The sequence below is a fragment of the Protopterus annectens genome, chromosome 9.part0, assembly GCF_019279795.1.
Source record: "Protopterus annectens isolate FY-2018-M chromosome 9.part0, PAN1.0, whole genome shotgun sequence".
NCBI classification, from domain to species: domain Eukaryota; kingdom Metazoa; phylum Chordata; order Ceratodontiformes; family Protopteridae; genus Protopterus; species Protopterus annectens.
Window position 1 is genome coordinate 773,539,874 of NC_056743.1, and position 13,540 is coordinate 773,553,413.

General features: G+C 37.3%; 1 protein-coding gene across 2 annotated transcripts in view; it reads left to right on the forward strand.

Annotated features, from left to right (window-relative positions):
• Positions 1–7,343, forward strand: part of ALKBH3 (alkB homolog 3, alpha-ketoglutarate dependent dioxygenase) — a 141,258-nt gene extending 133,915 nt beyond the window's left edge. For both annotated transcript variants that reach the window (XM_044083401.1, XM_044083402.1), the window contains exon 4: positions 7,284–7,343. In XM_044083401.1, coding sequence (XP_043939336.1) covers positions 7,284–7,322 — 39 coding nt within the window. In that variant the 3' untranslated portion in view covers positions 7,323–7,343. The remainder of the gene's footprint in view (positions 1–7,283) is intronic.
• Positions 7,344–13,540: the final 6,197 nt, after the last annotated feature.

The window sequence follows — 13,540 nt, forward strand, 5'->3', positions numbered from 1 at the left end:
AAGACGGTCTTAGATTTATATAAATGAAAAACATACAAAATGATACCACTTTAGTTGCAAACAGTTTACATCACAGACACCATTGAAACAGTTGTAGTTGCAAACATTATATATCACTTATAAACCATCCAGTTGTTATTGGCAGTTGAGCATTATATGGCTCATTCAAATCCTGCCTCTTAAAACGTCATTCCTGCTCTTCATATATTGTTCCCACAATTCCCATTTTTTTCCTATGTAGTTTGCTTCTTCCCTTTTCTAAAGATCGCAATTCCAGTTGTTTATCTCTGTTACTGTATTCACCACCTCTAGTAAAGTTGATCTAGACTTCGATTTCCATTTTCTAGTAATTGCTTTTTGGCAGCCACCATAATTAGACTCAGCAGGGCTTTACAGTTTCTAGGCAATTCCGATTCTGTTTCATAACTCAAAAAAATCATCTCCCCAGTCAGTCCAATCTTCTCAACCTGCATCTTTGACAGAGTGGTCTGCAGGGAATCCCTAAAATCTCTAGCTCATTACACTCCCAACAAATATGTTCCCAGCTGCCACTTTCTTGCCCATCACACCTCCAGCATTTGCTATCCACCTGAGCAAAAATTCTTTGGAGCGTACTTTGGGTATAAAAATACCTATGCTGTATATTTTTATCTTAGCTGTTATTGGCACATGATCTCAAATGGTTATTGGATGTGTGTCAAAGTTTTCAATTAAATGCATGTGTTCCTATGAAATATAATTTCAGTCTAGCCCAGTTATTGTACCTTGGAGAATAATATGTACATTTTGTGAGTTACTACTACCGAATTCACATTTTCCATGCCAAATGTTGTTATAAATTTCTTTAGAAATCTATCCTCTTTTGTTAGATTTTCCTTTCTAGACCCCCATACATCCTCACCATTGCAAATCAAATTCCATTCCCCACCTGTAACCTGCTGAAAGCTGAGTATTTCTCCCAAATTTTCTTAAGCTGCATGATAGCAGTTTTAGGTGGAATTTAAATACATGTCAGCGTAATCCTCCTTCCTTGCCAATTCTCTTGTACTAAGACAAATTGACTGTTATCTGTTTTTCCTCTTCTATCAATATTGAAGCTTCTTTAGCAAATAGTGTAAGTAATCCCCTTCTCATTTGTCCCTGATAATCTGCTGAATATCCCAAATGAAGCCCTTTCTTTATCAAATTCACATGTTCACTTCTCTCTATATGCATCTCTTGTAGCATTGCTATTTGCACTCTGCATTTTTAAAATAATTAAAGACTTTCCTTTTTGTCTATGATTTTCTTGGCCAGATCCAGATAGTCTGTGTAGGCTGTGTTACTACTCTCCACTTTCTATTGAATCAAAAGGTGCTTCAACAAGGTATTAGTTTAAGGGTGTGCACTCTTACTCAACCAAACGTAGTGTATGTTTTCTATTTTTTATATTTTCCCCTAACAGATTTGTTTGTTTTTCAGTTGTATTGTACAGGTTGTAGGTCACATTAAAAGTGGGAAAAGTTTTGAAATTATTTATCATGGTCTCATTTTTTTATATCACAAATACCTGGTATTTTAACAGGGGTGTGTACACTTTTTATATCCACTATATATAATTCTTCCTTGTCATCTCCATTTGAACCTATGTAACATTTTACAAGACTTTTTTTTAATAAAAACCCTTAAACGAAGGATCCCCATAACCTTTTGACATAAAACAAATAAAATGATGTACATCTTCAAGTAATGAAGTTAAATCCTTCTGACAGGAACTTGCCTTATCTTTATGCCCCTCCCAGCTATGAAAACAGCTTGCATGCTTTCAGAAACATTAACTTTTAGCCTTAAAAGTGCTCTGTTTTTTATTGCCTACCCCTCTAGTCCGCCTGTCTCTGTGGAAACATAACAAAATGTACAGCTGCCCTCAGCTGCAGACTCTCAACTCTCACTCACCATTTATTTGATAATGGAAAACATTTCATTACTTTCAGTGTTGTGTTATTTACTTGATTACACAAAAAAGATTTAAGATTAAATCAAGGGCCTTCATCCAAACATTCATCTATGCAAAAGTAAGAAAAAACATATCAACTCTACATATATTGTATATAATTTGTGTACTTTTACACCCCATTTCCTACCTCAGCAATCCAAGATTTCAGCATATTAACTTAAATATGCTTTTGTCCAGCCTTTCTTCTCTTTTTATGCACTATAATGCCTAAATTTCTTAAAACTTAAAAAGAAAAAAGCACGTGTTTGCCTTTTATCACATACAACAATAACTGAAAATTGTTTACTGTATAGCATGCTATTTATATCATGAAATGATGTACATCACTAGAACAAAATAAGAACAAAAACTGTTCTACTTAGTTTCTTTTTTCCCTTTCCTTTTTGTGTCCTTTCAAACATTAATAACATGAAGTGGGGTAGATGTTTTTCAGTCCCCCACAAGTTCAACAAAGTCAATAAAAGTCCAATCTTTCCACTTTTCTTGCAAAGCCATATTTCACAAATGTGGTTAAAGCTTTGTAGTCTGACATTTATTCACTAATTAAAGCATTGCTGGTCAGCTTCCTGTTCATCTCCGTCTCCCAATCTCAGACCCTGGTCAAGTCCGGGGTACTCCCGATTCTTCTAGTCAAACAAGTTGCTTTTTTTTTGTCCCCCTCAAGCATTTTCGTTTGGAACATTGGAAAAGGTTTCACTGACAAAGTCTCTCTATGAGCTTTATTATCAGAAGAGTGAGAAGCAGAGTCCCCTTCTGTTTGGTGACTCGCTTTTTGTTGGACAAACTTTTGTATTTCCTCCTTAAGCCTGTTCTGCATCAAAAAACGACTGATCCTGCAGAAAAATCTATTCTGAAGACAGCTGGATATAGCTGCATGAATCTCACACCTGCTTGTCGACATTTCTTAATTGCCGAGATAAATTTCCTTTTCTGCCTGGTGTACAGTGAATAATCATTTTCCACAAACACACTACTGATTAGAGTTTTTAATACTTTGCCCTTTTGCAAGAGTTTTGTCAGGATCAACACTTTCAGCTAGTATGATTGCATTTTTACTATTACAGGTCTTGGCAGCTTTTAATTTGAGTTGATATTTTAATCAGCTCTGAACACATTTGATTTATTTTTTCCTCGGAATTACTGGAACCATGTTTTGCACTAAAGCTGGAGCTTGAATTGCTTTTTGTTAAACTACTGCAGGATTCTTCCCAGTCAATGTTAGCTTCAAATTTTCTATTTGATTTTCATTCATGGTCTATAAGCTTCTTCTTTGCTGGTATCCAGGCAGTGAACTTCTAGCCAATAACTGAATTTACTAAAACTAGCAGAGTTACTAGCCCTCATCTCCATTTCTTTTTTTCACACTGGGTGAGCTGAAAGTAAGCTGTTGATCAGTGTCAGCCAACTTGGATGGTCTATGTGATGAAAGGAGGTATGCTAACCATGCCAGGAGAAGTAGGGCATTGGATGTGTAACATATGTCAGCGCAGCTAGCTGGAATTTTGTAAAGAAGTGTGTGCCATTTATATATCAAACTGATTTATACAGATGCTTGTATTAAAATGTATTTGTAAAGCTGCTTGTGTTAAAATGTATCAACAATGTGCCCTGCTGGAGAGAAAAGTAAAGAAATGTACATCCATTATTGCAACTGAATTGAATGTATATGTTTTAACAAAGGATTTTGGATGGGAAGAGGTTAATCACAATCCAGCTGCAACAGACTTTGTAAAATAGTTGAAATTAAATTACTTTATGGGTTAAGCCATAAAGATGTTATCCCCCAGTTTAGAATGGATCCAGAGATGCAGTGTCTGTGCTAGAGAATAGTTTGTAACTCCTGTAGGAAGAGTGGAATGGTTTTATTATTTTATGGCTTCCAGATGCTTTAATAAAACTTAGCTAAAGGTCTAGCATGTATTATAGCACGTAGGTGCTGAACCCTGGCAGCTTCTAGTGATGGAGGATAGTGTGGGAAACGTAGATGACCAGATGTGTGTGATGTCATTCTGTAAGCCAGAAATAATATTTAATTATTAGTAGGAGATTGCTCTCAGTATTCTGTCTTGGGTCTGACAACAAGGATCATTTACCCACATCATCTTGCCTCGCTCTGTTCAGTAAGTAGGAACAGTAATTCTCTAGATCAGTCTGGAAAATATAGTGAGAATAGTTAAGTATTGTTTTTTTTTTTTCTGTAACTGTGTGACTCTTTCCAGCTGCATTATTTTCAAAATTTCCTGTGATGAAACTCTAGTGTTTACTGTAAATAGATCTTTAATATTATCTTATTCTTTTATTATTTATTTTAAATATATTTCAACTTTTCATTGTGGCTGGTCCTTTTTAGAAAATTAATTTAAGTTTTAGAGTATTTGCATGTATTTATTTGTTAATAACTGTGGGCACTCCTGAAAGCCTGGCTGTTTGGTCAGCATTTCCATTTGTATTATTAATTTCACTCAGTATAACTGGGTATCCTTGCAAGAGCCTAAGGTAGCTGGCTGTGTAGTGCCTGGTGACAGTGGTAACTACCTTATTGTCTGGGCAGAAGGGGCAAAGCTAGTAAACCTGTGGCAGCCTTTCCCGTGTGTGTGTGTGTGTGTGTGTGTGTGTGTGTGTGTGTGTGTGTGTGTGTGTGTGTGTGTGTGTGTGTGTGTGTGTGTGTGTATGTGTGTGTGTGTGTCAGCTACTTGGAGCAGGGACATGAAGCACTAGTTTCACAGATAGAGTATTGGAGAACTTGGCTTGGACACTCGACTGAGGACTTCACGCTGAAGCTGTGCCAGTGGGTAGTCTTACTGGGGACCTGGAGGGAGGCAGATAGAGAAATCCAGACCCCGGGCTGTGTCTGTGTGCCCTATTTCCTCTTAAGGGACATTATGCTAGATGCAGAGAGGTCTGCATCTGGAAATACTGAGTGTATTCGTTTACATTCCAAGTAAACATTCCTCTCCAGTATCAGTGGTGAGGACTGAGGCTCCTTGATTACTGGGGACGTCACAATCTGTAACATCAGAGCTTTGAGAGAGATTCATGTAGCAATAGTGAGCCAAGCTTCTGCTCACCATCATGTGTTTTAAAATACTTATTGTTGACTTTATTAATTCCTGTTTCTCACTAGAGAAACTACAGCCTGCATAGAGCACTGTTGTCTTTATAGAGACTGGCACACCTCCGGACATGGATACTAATGTTGTGCTTTTCACAGATACAGTGCCACAGTGGCATCTGACAGAAGTTGTTCCTATTTATAGAAATGCAGGTATTGCTGATGGGGACAAAAACAGGTTGGTGGTGGATTGATGAAGACAAGAGGAAGGTCTTCATACTGTACTACTGTTGGAACATTTTAAAGGTTTCTGCTATGAACACTCAACACCAACCCATGTACTACAGATGCTTGTTTAGCTCAACTTCAGACCCTGCAGTTAACGTGCAACCAAATGAGTCATTGAAACAATTTTTTTTTTCAGGGGTAAGCCCACCTAGATTTGCTGAATTTGTGTGTACAAACTCCATGATCACACAAAAGTGGAGAAAGGAAAAAGTCTACAAAACAGAAATCGGTCTTCTTAAGCAATCCCCCTTTTTTGCTCCTTTGTGACCAAGCAAGTAACTTTAGAGCTCTGCAGCATCAAGCACATACGAGTAAGCTTTTTAAAGATGTGTTTTTGGTAGTAGCAGCACAGCTGTACTGTCAAAATAGCGAAGACAGCATACTGTATACTCTGGTTCTACCTGTACAGGTCATGTAGTAGTTGTTTAGTGAAAAGGAAGGAAATGGAATGCAGTTTGTTTAGGTTTAAGTTCATACTTGGCTAACTTTCCTGAAGGACTGTTTTAAGCCTGGCCAATAACCTAAGGTCAGAATCAATCCTTGTATCTTGTTTTTTATGAGGCAAAGATCTTAACCATTATGCCAAATCCACAGGTACAAATCCTATTGATCACAAACAGGTTTACCTACTGCAGGAGCACTGTTATACACTATATGGTATGTCTTTGAGGCATGGTACTGTTCATATGGCTTAGCAGTCTGTGGTACTAGGGACAAATACTGAGTCATGACTGTAGTGTTGGCATCCTCTCGAGATGAGCAATGAAGAGACTATTAGTGGAAGTATTTTTTTTATTCTTTTTCTTTGTAGGCTGTGGTGAAGTCTGCATACTATGGATATGTCTGTAGTCATTAAGTCAACATAAGAGGCCTGATATGGATGATGTGTGATACTTTGATGAAATTCCCTCCTGTAAGCAAGGTATTTTATAAGATGGAGATCTTCAAGTCCCCATCCTCTGGTTGAGAGGCATGACACGCTTTACCTGTCTTTAATTTTCTTTTTTTAAGTGGTCTGTCATCAGTTGTGTCCCAGTGCCCTTCTTTAGTCTTCCACTCTGATATCCCTAGAAACTTTCAGGAGTAGATTACCTCTACAGGAAGGGCTAATAATTTAAAGACAGGTGTACAAGATAGCTCACGGAAGGAAGAGTCTCACTGAAGGCATTAGGCAGATAGGAACTGTATGTATGACAAAAGCTCAACTTCTGGAAGTTCAGTTCACTGAGCCAGTTGGACAGAAAACTGCAGTTCTGGTCAGATTTGTTCGTGTTACTGGAGATTACAGTGGTCACCAACTTGTGTGATATATCAACATTTACTGTATTAGTTTGCATGTTGTGGGAACTTCATCTCTTCAAGTACATGAAAGCATGCTTGAATTTTTGTTTTGGGTACTGCTTATTTTAGTGACACATAACAGAGGTGGCCTGGCAACGGGATTTATGTATTTGTGGATATTTCCATAAGAATTCCACAGTAGAATCCAGGGATACAGCTAAGAAGTCTCAAGTCTCTAAACATGTTTCAGTTCCAGCATTATAAGTAACATTCTAAAATAGTCTTCTTCTTACCAGCAAAAAAAGAAACTGTATTGCAGAAATTAACATAAAAAACAAGCCAAGACTGTGGGAAACAATTGTTGTTAAATGATTAGTTTGTTTTTATTTGTTTTCCATCCTTATGCTGTATTTAAAATGGAATAAACAAGATCAGAGAGTGTTGGTAACAGTGAGTACACAATGTGAGGATTGTAATCCAGAATAAATAGAACTTCACCACAATGCTATTGTGTTTTAATATGCCTGTATTTTCCTTTTGTGTTTTTTTTTTTTTATGTATGTTGGACTTTTTGTGCTGTAGTTGAAAGTAGTTCATAATGTTTGTACAGCAAGTACCTGGTCAACAGAAAGTGCTTTAAGTGTCTTTTTTTCTGTTACTCATTAGGTTAAACGTAAGATTCCAGAACCAAGACTGATAGAGTAAGTACAATTGTAAAATGGTTCAAATTAGCATGAATCAAATCGACTTCAGTTTTTGTTCATTAATTCTCCAGTTGCTCATTTTTTTCCATGTCATGGTCACGGGGAGCCAAAGCATATTCTCAGAGCTCCCTTTATCAAGACAGAAGGCTAATCTCAGATAGAATTCCAGTTTGTTTTGGCAGACACAAACGCACACAACTATAACAATTTGGATTGTTACAGGTTCACCTATGACATGTCTTTTGAGTGTGAGAGAAAACCAAAGTACTGTAACAAAAATCCCACAGACACAGGAAAAATGGGCAGACCCTACACTGAAAACCGCCCTTCTGAGAGCTGAACTGGGGAAACAGGTTTATGGGACAACAGTGCTAACCCCGTGCATGCCTTTTATGCCCAGTTTAGTTTTTCCATTTATCTTTTGTACAAGCAGTTTTAAAAATTTGTATGGTGCACTTTGGTATATGTGGAGGATTTGTATGTTTTATCAAGTACAAGTGAAAGATACTTGTCTCACAAATTGCATGCAGATGTATCGTTCTGATTCATAAGGAGAAGCTTTGTAAGATTTAACATGCATCTCTTTCCTGTCATGTTTGGAAGTAGTCTAGGAAACATTCACTAGTAGTCACATTGGAAGATGCCATCAATCATCCAAGACTCCGTGTACATTACAGCATATATGTTCTTGTGATAAAGAAAACACTCCTTTCCAGTGGATGCAGTTTAGATTATATTCTCAGATCTTTTGGTGACTGCCCTTGTGAATAAACTAGGGTAACGTAGCTGCAATACAGTTTGCACCTTAATGTAGTTTTCATTTTTTTTTTGTGCACCATCCCAAAACCTATCACAAGAGGGTCAGAAGAGGAGTGTGGCAGTAGGATGGTAAATTAAGGGAGTCTTTTACCTGTTAGAAAGATGAATGGTTGAATTGTATTTGTTCAGTCCTGAGTGCGTAGCTGAAGCTGTGAGAGACTTGTATAAATTTCTATACTTTCACGCTGTGGATTAAAAATTACATGAATTGCTGAAGTAGTAACTTAATGTTGTCACTTTGCTAGGACTCTGAGGGAGTGACAGCCTTGAAGTTGGAATAACACAGTAGTAGCATTTGGTGTTCACTGGCCACATGAGGATGGCACTCCATGTAAAAAAAGAACTTCTTTCAAATGTGCATGCATTTGAAATGCAGTAGATTTGTAATTCTAAAATAATAGTTTTGTCTGTACATGCATTTGGGCAGGGCATTTAAAATGCCTGCATCCCAAACAGGATGTGCATTTGTTATTGAGAATAACTTGTACTTCTACACAGTAATGCATTGTTGGCATTGCCATCCACAGTGGACCTTGCAGACACTGTTGAGTATCTCTTCTGCATCTTTTGAAAGCCATGCTGCAGAATGTAGAAGGGAACCCTTACACTAGTGTATAGTAGCCTGTGGAGATTTCCTCCTCCTCCTTTGCATGTAGAGCTGTGTGCTCCACTTGTCATATCCACAGTTAGATAATGTCTGCTACTTGTTGGTTTGTAAAACACTTTTTCCTGCTTGCAACACACTTGTGCCAAGGTTAGTGTTGCTGCTTCATATTTCTTGTTTGTCTAGTTCAATCCATGGCTAGGGTGCATTTGTACGATGTCTGCATGACCTACTTCTATTCATGTGGGTTCTGTCTGGGAGATTCAGTTTTATCGTATATCCAAAGACATGGGTGAATTGGTGTTTCTCCAAATTGCTAATAAGAGTGAATGAGTGTGTGCACATGTATGTACTGCCCAGAATTAGTTTCTTTGCCTTGTGCTCACTGAGTGCCACGATGGGCTCCAGTTGTTCTGTTGCCATGAGTTAAGTAAAGTAGTACATTACTGCATAGGCACGTATCTTGGAGTAGTTGTGAATCACCTCATTTCATATACAAGGCTTTGGTCATACATTTTAAACAGGTTAGAGACAGAACATACAAACTACTTTTCTTTCTATGCCTCATTCTGTGTTTCATCCATTTTGTATTTCCCAACCCACATATTTATGTTCTTACTAATTTGAAAGGTAATTGAATTTCTTCCTGTATTTGTGTTTAACATGTGCAATAGTAGGTGATTAAAAAAGTATTTCTAAGTAATTTACTTATTTCTTAGCCAGGTAAGCAAACTGATTATTCTACACTTTTCATTCACAACATGCACAACAAAGGCAATGCTGCTGAATGGTGTGTGTGTAGCTGGTTTTAAAGTAGCCAGCCAATCATCCTGGTTTGGAAAAGGGAAGAAATGCATCCAATTAGGGGAAGGCAAATCAGGCTCCTCATAATATTGTAACTAGAGGTCAGGATTTTGGACCTCAGAAATCTGGTTTAACATTGCAATACTGACTGCATTCACTTTTTAGATAGTATACAAACACATTTACCTAGTATGGAAATGTTTTGCTTTATATCCATAGGCTTAAGATTTCAGAGCTTTAATTTATTTTTTTCTGTAAAATATTTTGTATAGTTTTGTTTTGGCTAATTTTTTTTCATGTATTCTAAGTTATTTTTTAGCCTAGTAATTTCATGTTTTGAACTGTATTTGATTGTTTATTATTATTATGTCACCGCACCACAGTGTTGGTGGATCGTTTTGTTGTACAAATTAACACTTCAAATAGTTTGAGAAATGTGTAAGAAAAAAAGTCAGGTGGGTATTTAACTAGTGTTGTTCTTGACTGACATAGCCACGTGATATTAAAACATCATTCATTTAAATAGTGGTCCATCTTCAAGTATTTGTTAGAAATGCATGCTGCCTTTTATATTCAATTAAATGCAAATTTCAGTATCTGTATTTGATCACATTCTGTTAAAAATATGAGTTTAAACGGTGTTAACTGACTATCCTGAAATAATCCATGATAATTGAGATTTAACTGGAAGTACTAATTTTGTTTTACTGTTTGTCGCCTATGTGTAGTAGATGTGGTGAATATTTAACAAATATTAATTTATTTTGTATTTATATATACAGAATACATGTAATAGCTGGTTATGGTCCTTGATAAGTTCAGAGTCCAGATCAAGCTTTGTTTGATTCCTAAAGGTTGGGGGTCCATAATACATAAAGAACAGGCATGTAGGGTCTCCGTGTACTTCGTCCGTGTCTTTAGTAGTCATACAATGAAAGTACAGCACACATTGAAAGAAAAATAAGATAGAGCTGTGTACATGCATAGCATTTATATTTGCAGGACATAAAACCACAAATAGTACTTCTGTAGTGTCTAGCCAACCCCCAGAGATGCTGAAATTATCCTTGTGTTTTAGTCATCAATGGTAAAACCATATTTGGGATTCTGTGTACCATTCTTGAGGTCATACAAAAGTAAATTAGAATAGTAGAAAACTTGCATCACAGAGTTAATTAAATTTGACGGGCATAGAAAAGCTTTGAACATTGTATGCATACGTATTAGAAGGAAGAAGAGAAAGGAAATCTGAATTGAACATACCAAATTGTTTGGAGTCTGAAATATTGAGCTAGAGTAATAGCAGACTGGTATGATGGAAAAGAGGATGTAGGTGGCATCTGGAAGGGAGATATTTCAGGTTAGTCGAGAAAATGGTAAGATCCTCCTGTGTGTTACTGAGGCAGTGATACAAGGTACAGAGTTGCATGGAAAAAATGATACCCGAGAGTATGTTAGCTTATGGATAATTTGGGGGGGGGGGGGTGCTGTCACAGTTGGAGAAACTATATGGGCCAGGAGATATTCCATCTGCATACAGTGTCATATAATCAAGCATAAGTGTTTTTTTTTTTTTTTTTTTTTGAAAGGACAGATGAATTTGCTGGTCTCTTAATGACTGCACATATTTTTATGCAAACCACTACTATGTCTAGATTCCTTATCCGAAGTCTTAAAATAGTCAAGAGTCAGACCAGAATTAAGTTAATGTAATCCTCTTTTTCCCTGCAAGCAAGTTGAGAAATTTTTCATATTTGTATTTAGGGGTACTTGCTAATTATCACACACTTTTATGACAAAATTAGAATCATCTGACTAGGTTCATCATTTCCAACGTTCATGCACAAAAGGCAAAGTAAAAGAGCAAGGAACAGTGAGGATAAACAAGTTTATCCTTATGTCTTAGGGTTAGTATATTTAGAGATGTGGGAGGGGGAGATGGCTCCCTGTAAAAATACTTTATTTCTAATTGATATGCGATGTTGGCTATTTCAGTGGATGTCATTTTTTGGAGAAAAGTTTTATTGAGTAACCATGCATCCTTTTTTCATCTATCCAATCACGTGTTTCAAATGTTTATAATGTCCGCAGTACTTGATGCCAGTTAGTACTTTTTGGCGTTTAGTGGAATTTAACTCAACACTTGTGTGGCATGAAATATCACACCTCTAGCTACCTATACATATCTTGCATTCTGGAGCATTTTCTGAAAAATAATTTTTTTTTGCTTTTAAAGTTTATCTGAGAGGAACCCTCCCTGTTTAATTCTTGCCTTCATATAACTTCCTAATTAACCTTGTTATGATATCAGGAAGTGCAAATGCTTCCAGTGCCATACTCATAAAATCCCAGCTTACTTTGTCAGATGCTTTTTCTGCATCAAGATCCACCAACAACAGATGTATTTTCTTGCATTCTGCTTCCCTCTTTTGTCATCGTTATTCTGTTAATGTTGCCAAATGTTTACCTCCCCTCCACAAATCACACTGATCCATATCTATCAATTTTGGTACCACCTTTTTCATCCTTTTAGCTAGTTTAGACATAAACATTTTATAATCATAGTTTAAAATTGAAGTGAGTCTATATGAAGCTGGGTCTGAAGGGTCTTTGCAGTCTTTAGATAACACAGCCACCACAGTGTTTTTCCAAGGTTTTGGTGTTTCTCTACTTTTAAAATACTGTTAAACAAAATGTTCCATAGTTTAATCACTTTTATCATTTTGTCCTTTGTAATTTCCAAACATTCAGAGGAATACTATCTGTTGCTGGAAACTTTCCTAAAGATTGATTATACATCACTGTTTTTACCTCATCATCTCCTATCTTAACTGTTAGTTGTTGAGCCTTGTCTGCCTCTAACCTTGGCATAATCAGGTCTTCCATAAGTGTTTCCATTTGTACCCTTTCTTGAGTTCCACATGTCTCTGCTTCATACAAATTTTCATACAATTTTTAGAATATCTCTAAAACCTCTACAAGATCTGTGGTTATTCGTAGGGGCTTACTAGGCTAGTAGTCCTAGAGCCCTTACAAGCCTAGACACGTTAGTCCTAAGTTGCTTCAGTTGTCTTTGGTTAGATGGATGTAATTTGCTTTGTGTGCCTATGAGGGACATAGGTGTCACCCTCAGGGTGAATTTGCTTTCTTCCATCCATTTGTTCAGGTTGTGCTTGAATAGGGTGCGTGAGTAGCAGTAATCTCTGGGAGATATATCTGTCTCTCCAGCATGTTCTGTTAATGTCACAGGCTAGGTTAAGATCCCTAGAGTGAGTGACTCTTGTGCCATTTGACTTACGATGTGCAACATAGCCATCAGGGCAGGGTCAGAGACTGCCTTGTAGGCCAGGCACAAGTTGCCTATCAGCAGCCTATGTGATACAGAATACAGTGATAGGGCGTTCAGTCTGTCCATGTAAGTCTGGGTTTGGATGCCCTGTATTTCTTTGGTGAGAAACCTCTGTGGTCTGTCCAGCTGCTGCAGGTGTCTGGTAAGGTACATGCAGAAGGGAGCATTGTACTCTAATGGTCTGATGAGAGTACAGTGGAGTTGTAACATCCTTAGACCAGGATGTGTGATGCCTTTACTTATGAGATGCACAACATAGAAGACTTTCCTTACCACTGTGAAAACTTTGTGGTAGAAGTTCAGATTGCCATCTACCTGTGTTTTCAGATCTAGCAACACTGGGTTTGAACTTGGGGGTGCTGTCAGTATTGTAATTAGCAGGGAATTCTGCTTTGCTAAAGGGGATGATAATGCATTTTTTTCATTTAGTTTTAGACCGTGGCTTTGGCACCAGTCATTTGTCTGTGTTAGCCTTTCCTGTAATATGTTAACATCATTGTGGGACTCAATGACTGCACCCAAAATGTAATTATCAGCCATCTTGGTAAGCCATAAGACAAAGGATGTCTACTTTAGCTTGGATGTCTGAGAAATAGATTCCAAACAATAAAGGGCTCAGCACAGATCGTTGTGGTATACCACT